This window comes from Rhinolophus hipposideros (genome assembly GCF_964194185.1).
Source record: "Rhinolophus hipposideros genome assembly, chromosome: 2".
In the NCBI taxonomy this organism is placed as follows: domain Eukaryota; kingdom Metazoa; phylum Chordata; class Mammalia; order Chiroptera; family Rhinolophidae; genus Rhinolophus; species Rhinolophus hipposideros.
The window spans coordinates 16,228,000-16,237,267 of NC_138048.1; the positions used below are offsets into that span (position 1 = coordinate 16,228,000).

The 9,268-nt window shown below is 33.4% G+C and overlaps 1 protein-coding gene across 4 annotated transcripts in view; it reads right to left on the minus strand.

The window, feature by feature from the left end:
- Window positions 1-9,268, minus strand: part of ROBO1 (roundabout guidance receptor 1) — a 1,124,592-nt gene that overhangs the window by 966,597 nt on the left and 148,727 nt on the right. For all 4 annotated transcript variants that reach the window (XM_081074401.1, XM_081074396.1, XM_081074400.1 and 1 more), the window contains exon 2: window positions 5,713-5,851. In XM_081074401.1, the coding sequence (XP_080930527.1) occupies window positions 5,713-5,800 (88 nt within the window). In that variant the 5' untranslated portion in view covers window positions 5,801-5,851. The remainder of the gene's footprint in view (window positions 1-5,712; window positions 5,852-9,268) is intronic.

Below are 9,268 nucleotides of genomic sequence, written 5' to 3' on the forward strand. Positions count from 1 at the left end.
TCACACTTACATGTCTGTTTCCCTCAGTGGCACTTGAAGTTAGTTAGCGCCCTACCACAATGATATAGTGCAGACTAGGCCAGTAACAACCATTTATAGATAATAATAACATTGTTAACAATGTTAGTAAGAACAATTTTTGTATATAGAATCCTCTCAGTATCTGTATTATATGTAGTACATACAGAAACAGCCCAATAATACAGAAACAACACAAGCTAGTTCTGACATTCTGTTTGACAGGTAAACTGACATAGGGAGAGAGCAATTTTTTGACTAGGTGACACAACTAATACAAAGCACAGATATTGTTCAAACACAGGCCTATTTGAACCAAAAGCCATCTTTCCTCTACCATAACACTTTGATATTCTTGATGTTTCCTGAGTGGTCTTTCTTACCCCTCGCTCCCTACTCGACCCTACCCTACCCTTTCTTCTTCCCCCCCCTCCTTTCCTTCCTTCCTTAGTATGGGTAGGTCCTTTATGATTTTGGTTAAAATTAAATGGTAAAAAGTAACATTCAAAGAATATCTGTTTTTCATAGTTTAGGGTGTCATTCTGGCTTTCTATAAGGCTTTATAAATAGGAAGAATCAAATAAACTTTTAAAAAGATTATATTCATGTTGATGCCAACAGTATTAAATTAAAATGTTTAGCATTCTTTTATGGAAGAAAGCAGCCCGTGGAGGCAGAAGTATCTAGAGCTCCCATAACTCATAATGCAACCTTGGTTCTTAGTCTTTTTTTTACAAAAAATTATGTCATTGATATAATTCTAATTTGGATATATTAGGTTGGTGCAGAGGTAATTGCGGTTTAAAAGGTTAAAATAATTGCAAAACACTGCAATTACTCGTGCATCAACCTAATAGATTCCCAGCCCCTCAACATATGAGTCAACGCTTTATTAAGGCTTGGAAAAAAGTTAGGAATAATTGTACCCATTAGGAAAAACTAAGTATTATGTAAAGTCATTTTTAATTATATAGGTGAATTTTCACTGATAAATTTATTAGTTCAATGGTTTTTTGTCTTCAGCTAATAAGTTCCATCCAGCTTGAACAAGTATATTTTTAAGTTTATAAACATTACTATGAGATGAAAGAGCAAGAAATAGCAGTAAAAAGCCATCCCAAATAAACCACTGGTGGCCTCAAATTCTGCTCCCCCAAATTCTTGCAATATATGAAACAGATATCTTCAAATACTTTTCTCTCTTTCTCATGAAAAAAAAAAAAACTTTCCTTAGAGAATAAACATCTTTTGAACATATTCAACTTCTTCTTTTATCAACTTAACTTTATCAATAGCAGTGATTCTCAGATATCTGTGCATTAGATTGATTTCAGGGATTGGTAAAACTGCAGGTTCCTGAGTTTCAATCCCAGGTTCTGTTTTAGTGATACTGCCATGATCCCTTGAGAACTTCATTTTTAATAAGCATCTAAAGTGTCTCTGGAAAAAAAAAATCTATGCAAAACGTGTTGAGAATTCTGTAATCATATGGATTTGTGAAGTGGCATGTAACATCAAATCACTTTTGTTTATTGTAATGCCTCTCTGGATGCATGATTGGATGAAAGTACTGTTATCCCTAAATATTCTAACACAAGAGATATAACTTTTTAAGTTTTTTAAAATTAACTGATTAATTTATGAATAGTGAATGCAGTTAAAAAAAAGTTTGCCTATGAACAAGCTATTTCTATAGATTCTAAATAATAGTCATTTTCCTTATCATTGCCCATGGCTGAAGTGTCACAGAGGCTAATCACGAATAATCACAGGGAAAACATTCCTGTAGATAAACCTTCGTAGGATGCGTATAGGCAATGTTATTAGTTAAATAATGTATTCCAAAAGAAATGCATAAAGATTCTATCAACTTTCAATTACAGAAATTTACGCTTAGTTTTTTATGTGTTTGTTTTTTGTTTTGGATTTATTTCGTGTTTTTTTTTTTTACATTAAAACAAAGATTTAAAATCTTACATCCTCAAATCTATTTGAAATCTGCTTGCTGGCCATGTGAAAATGAAAACATATAAATTAGGAATATATGTAGATTGTATGTGTATTATTTATATTAGTTCTAGAATTCTACATAGAGGATTGTCTTCAAACTTTATGATTTTTTTCTGGCTGATTCTAACCCTGATACCCGTTAGTTCCTTGCAGTTACCTTCCTTAGGACGCAAAAGAAAGCCACCAAAGTGGCGGTGGATGGATAGGTGGAGAGGGTAAGCAGTAAATCATTTCAGACAATTTCACACTCAAGGCTTGTTGACATGAGGCAGGGCAGAGGAAATAACCCTGTCAGCACCTGCATCTTTAATGAAGGACAACGTTGCTGCACATTTAGAGAATAGAGTGGGAAAAATAAATCACGTTTAACTTTAAAGTGGGCTGTCAGATTTATTCAAATAGAAATACAATCTTGTGCGCTTCCCCCACCCCTGAATTTCCACTTAAAATCTTGCAATACACACACCTCAAAATCAACATTTTAAAAACCATACATATTCTTCACATTTTCAATTCAATCCACATATGTGAAATGTGGTGTTAAAACCTATTATTTAACACTTGTCTGTCATTGTCTTCCTGACATCTGTTGCAATCAGAGGTGAATGTTTAAAATGTAAAGATAGGTGTCGGTCAGATTCCTTTGTCACAGATTAAATAAGGATGTGGCATAGCCCAGATATAGCTTGCCTCAAGAAAACACCACAGTTGTGTTTTAAGAGTATTTTATATGTGAATAAGGGATGAGGTAAATTGACGATCTAGTAGTAGTTTTTAACGAATAGGCAGGTTTTATTGGGCTCTATATAGACCAAAAGCAACAACTCAAATGGGGGGAGAGACACAGTCATTCCAAGAATCTACTTCTTACCCACTCCTCTTTTCTTAAAACTGACTTGCTATTTACCAAAAGTAGTATTTCTTGATTTAAAACATGCGAGTATTTTCTATTCACCACCCTGACACACTAATCACACACAATATTGTAAAACAACAGGCATTGTAAAAATGAATCATATAGGGAGACAAAATAGAAAACATGAGCTGAGTAATCCATCCATTCCAGCATATTCAAAAGATCTTATAATGTTTAATTACACCAAGTAACCAATTCACAGCTTGACTGAAAACCTTTTTATTATTGTGGTAATAAAATAATCTACCTTATATCTGCTATTTTTATCGCTCTTTGTTTTTATCCCCTGAGGCACTTTTTTCTTCGTTTATCTGACTTTTGAAATAATTTTTTGATGAAAGAAGAAATTTTCTTAAGGGAAAGAGTGGAAGTCAGTCAGTTGAATGAGAAACTGTGTTTTTAAAGTCACTAATATTTGATCTTGCCATATATGTTCCTTCTGAGCTGTGCTAAACTCAATCCAGGTCCAAGGCCTCTACTGAACACAGACCAACAACAAAAAGAATTAAGACCTCACTTCATTAATTTGAGGGAGGGGAGATTCTGAGGCCAATCACTCCTTTCGGTAGGTTTTCTAATCTCCCTAGTCTGAAATCAGTTCTCTTAGATGACAGCAGTTTTGAAAATTGACTTCCACTCTGCAGGAGTGCTTTTTGAAAGCTAACAGCATATTTCCTTGACACGTAAATTACTTTAAAATAATTCTTGAACTCTGTGGTCCTAAACAAGAATGACATTTAACTTTGTACATCCCATTTTGGGGCACCTTTATTTCTTTTTAAGGCATTATATGAACATGGACCTTGAGTCACTGTTCTGTATGACATTGTAAACTAGTTGATAATTGATTGATTGCCTTTGTAACTCATCTACATATAATTTTGAACAATAAATTCATGTGTTTTAAGTTCTCTTTAGTTTTAAAAATGCTTGCATGTAAAATAGTAATTGCAGAGTTTTCACAAATTTTGGACATAATGTTCAAATTGATTTGTCTTCTCTGAAATTATACAATATATTCTTGAATTAAAAGGTGCCTTTATATTCCATGGATAAACTTTACAAACTTCTCTTTAATTCTTCTTGAAAAAAGGCATCCTTATGGTCCATAGATAAACCTTACCTTTCATTCTTCTTGAATGAAATGGTAACTTTGTATTCCATGGATAAACCTTACACCCATCCCCACAACCAAGTACATTCATGGATCTATTCCCTCTTCCAGACATCCAGATAAAGATGATTCAAGCCACACTTTACCATTTTGAGATTTGATAACCTGATCAAATCTGCTGACCTGGAGCAGTTATTAGCTTAAACTGCTATAGTTTCCACCTAATTTGTAACAATTATGCCTAAGCTGTACCACCATATCTCTATATCTATCTATCTGATCTATATATGTGTGCATATATATATATATATATATATGTCATAATTATATGATATATATATCATAATTTTCAAAGCATTTTCATGTAAATGTCCTCTTTATCCTGACAATTTGAAACATGATGAATTACTTTGTACTTAAATTTACATTTTTCATATACTTCAACAGAGCATAACATTTTTTTTGTATTGCCATTTTATGATATTTGGTTCATTCACTAATTTTAATCAACACTCAACAGAGTAGTGGCAACGTAAGGGAATGTAGGAATAGGTAACAAATACTTGGAGTGTTTACAATATGTTAACCTAAGTCAATACAAAGTCACTAAATTAACTTTACTAGAACAGACTTTGAATTTTCTGTATACTTCCACCCTATAGAAATGTTTTTAGCAGATATCAATTGTTTTGTTTTTTCAAAACTCCCTTATCTTCTAGGTCAAAGTGTCAATCTTAACCTTGCAGGGGAAAAAAAAAATATCAAGCCTCCTGACTGGTGTGTAGATACACATGACAAGTTACACTTAGTTGCTGTACATTAAAATAAATGTAACAATAAAATAAATAAAAGTCAAGCTTACAGTTTGGTTAAGCAAAACACCATATGCCATTCTTTCATGAATAACTTGGCTAAATTATGATGATTCATTAAGTATATCCAAATAACAACAATTTGTTCCCATAGTTTTATTTAAGAGGAAAGTTGAAATAATATTTTGATAAGTGTATCAGTGTATTTCTCCATTTTCCTCTACCATCATATTGAGTTTAAGCCATTTCCTATAAAAGAGCTTAAGTAAAGCTTTTCATAGCAATGTTATTTAACACCATAATAAAATGATGACTTCAAGGAAACAGGTTTCTACCTTCACTGAAAACAATAGTAGCTATAGCAGTTACACATCAGCATGTTGCATGTTTATTCTAACACTGTTCAGCCTGTTAATTAACATGTTGCTACTCTAAAGAAATTTCAGTTTTAAAGATCTCACTTTTTTGACGTTCATTTTCTATGGTACTAACTCGTGCTGCGATGTTGCTATTCTTTTTGTGTTGCACGTTTCTTCCCAGCTCTAATCATTCTTTCACCACTCTAGCTCACTTAGTATATGACTTCTTACATGTTTCAATAACGTTGAGTTTTTCTGAATTTTCTCAGTTTCTCTAGGGAATTAATAAACTGTTCTATAATTTAGGATAATATTTGATCCCTGAAATTTATTAGCACACATATGCAAGAACTCATTCACACAGACTTACACATTCCAACGAAATGAACAAATTTGATTTGAAACACACACAATAAAAAAATTATTTTAAAACAAAGAAGAAATACTGGTAAATATTCGATGAAACAAATGCATGGCACTTACCTGGAATAAGCTGTGACAGGAACAGGTGATTTTTTGATAAGCTGAGGAGTGATATTATGACCAAAAAAGGACCATGTTTCCTTTTCATCTTTGTCCCTTCCTTGCATTACACCCAGCCAGTAATACAGATATGTTTTATCTATGAGAAAAAAAAAGAACAGAAAATTATTCTTTTAATGGTTAGCTATGGTGAGCTTAAGAGAATATTAAAAAATATTTTGTGAAATCTTATTGTTCAAATGCATTTGAATGTCATTTTTCAAAAACGATAAAACAGATAAATCATGAAAATGAATACAACTTGACATATAGATGATGTGTTATAGAATTGTACACTTGAAACCTATGTAATTTTACTAACCAATGTCACCCCAATAAATTTTAATTAAAAAAATGAATACAACTTATACAGGGTAAATTCTAGGATATACATTTTGAATGAACGTAGTAGTTATTAATTTTGAAAATTTATTTTCAGTCAGGTATAAATAATGCATGATTCCTTGGTTTTTTATATCCTTTAGGGTACACTAGATCATTGTTTTTGATTTCCCACCAATTTAATTGGTACACTCTCATTATGTCTAAAAGAAATACTGGTTATTCATTCACTAAATATTTACAGATGGCTTCTAATGAGCCACTCACTGTGCTTCTTTGGGGATATAGCAGAAGTCAAAAATATATATTCTTTCTTCATTCAGGTACATAAACAATTTGAGGCCACTTTATATCAATTTATAAACAAATTAAAAAAAAAAAAAAAACTTTGGTGGATTTTCTGTTCTGGAAAAAAAAAAAAAATCCTGTATCAATCATGAAGGCCCCAAGAAACCTAACAGTGCCTTGTAGGCAACAGAACTTTAGGTCAGAGGGGCTTTGACAAGATGATGACTCTAACAAATGGCAGTTAAAAACTACAGGGATTCAAGTGGAAGACTGATCAGCTGGGTCTGGGAGAACTGACCCAACATACTGAAGAAATGGCATTTGAGATGTGAGATAATATGTGATAAGAGGAGAAGAAAATACTCTTTAGAATGAGAAAATAATCAAATATTCAAAGTAAAATATAAATGTAAATATATAGTATTGATATATTCAGGGAACTGTCAGGGGAGTTGTTTTCGGCTGGATGATAAGAGTTTGCCAGGATAGTATGATAGAAAACTGAAAGAAAAAACTATAATAAGAAGTCACTGTACAGTTTAATGATAGATTATAATATCATCCACATTACTTAGAAGCTAACTCTGGTGGGGATGTGAGGTATAAAGTAATTATGAGGAAACTTAGTTCAGAGGTTGCAATAGTAGAGCAGAAAGTTATCATCAATGTTTATGAAGGACATTGGCAAAGGTGATGAAACAAATGGCTTTTGGGGAGGGAGTCAGATGGGTGACATTATATTTTACAGGAATTGGTAATTGATTAGACTTGGGAAATGGGAAGTGGAAAGACATTTAGTCACTTATTCAAAATACATCAATAAATCTAGCACAATACAAAATGTAATTTGTCCCCAAAGAAAAATAAATTTCTATCATTCATTTCTGTGATGCTCAGAATGCCAACTTGAAAAAGAATGACCAACTCCATCTGTAGGTTTATCTACACAAAGCTATTGTGAATTTATTTGAGCTGAGCTGCCCTTACTTGATTACTTACCACTGCAGAGTTAATTGTTAAGTGTTCCTTCAGCACAGTCGCCTAATCCTCCTACCAGACAGCTATAAACATTTGACCTCACTTAAGATATTTCAAAACTATTTCTATTTTCTTAAGAATTCTTCAAACACTCCTATCTGGGCTATAAGACTGCCTCCAAAGAAATATTCTTGTTTATTGTAGGTTCATATTGTCTATCTTTCTTGTCTTGAGCCTAATGGTCTTATAACCGTCCTTATCTTTATATATCACGCATAAGTGACATTATGTACCCACATTATCTTTTGTGTACAATCTGTTTTAAGAATCAAATGAGAACAAAAAGTAGATAGATTTCAGATAAGGGCAAACCTAGATAAACAGTTCTACTCTTCAATCCATACTATGCAGTTGTTAGTTTGTTCTCCTCTGTAGGGTCAGCCCCTGCACCACAACTCCTCACTGTAGTCATAGCAAGTTCTTACAACCAATAAGCCCAAGGATCCATCTCTCCCTTTGACATGCAAACAGAAACCAAGGCTCAACTACAAGGGGAGAGTACATACAACCCACACAAGGGCCACACCTGGAGCACCCAGCTCAGGTGAACAGGGAGACTGCAACACTGAGCCCCACAGGACATCTTCTATATAAAGCTACTCTACTAAGACTGGGAAATATAGCAGAACTACATAGTACATAGAAACAAACACAGGGAGGCAGCCATAATTGGGAGACAGAGAAACATGTCTCAAATGAAAGAACACAACAGGACTCCAGAAAAATAACTAAACAAAATGGAGATGAGCAATCTATTAGACACAGTTCAAAACTGGTTATAAAGTTAATTAGTGAACTCAAGGAGAACTTCAACAAAGAGATAGGAAACATAAAAATAGAGATAGAAAACATAAAAATAATCAGGCAGAAATAAAGAATACAATAACTGAAATGAAGACTATATTAGAGGGAATCAACAGTGCATTAGATAAAACAGAGGACTGAATCACTCATTTAGAACATAAAAAAGCAGAAAACACCTAATCAGAACAACAAAAATAAAACAGAATACAAAAAAAGGGAACTCTGGGACAACATTAAGCACCCAACATTTGCATTATAGGGGTACCAGAAGAAGAGAGAGAACAAGGAATTGCAAACTTGTTTGAAGAAATAATGACAGAAAGCTTCCCTAACTTGGTGAAGGAAATAGACATACAATGTGTGATCAAACAATACTATGAATGTTTAAATTAAAAAAAAAAGTATCACACTAAAAGAGACATTGCCATTAATCCCCCTCAAAATATCCCACCCCCTCACTTCAGACACACTTATCCAATCATTCCTGCCACTTTCTGAAGCAGTTCTGGAAATTCTCTTTCATGAGTGTCTTTAGTTGTGCTGTCATGGCTGCCTCGATGTCCTGAATCATTTTGAGTTTGGGGAAGAGCCAGAAGTCCCATGATGCCAGATCCAGTGAATAAGGTAGATGAGGACACACCACAATGTTTTTATTTGACAGAAATTGCCATGTACCAGAAGCGATGTGAGACACGGAATTTTGTCATGACGAAGGATGATTTACAGTGCACCTTAAAACACTAACTCATAAAAAAACAAACAAACAAAAAAAAAAACACACACCTTCTCTCAACCATAGCTCACATCCAGCTGACTGCACCAAACAAGGTGAAACTTGTCACACACTGTTACTAAGTTTCAACGTGCTGCTTCCCGTGTTGAAGTTGGATGGCACTCAGCAGTAGCATTCACTGTATTTTTTTAATCACACCTCGTATGAATAATAAAGTGGCAATAACTACATATCTATCAATAATTACTTTAAATGTAAATGGATTAAATTCTCCAATAAAGAAATAGGGTAGGAAAACAAGACCCTTACATA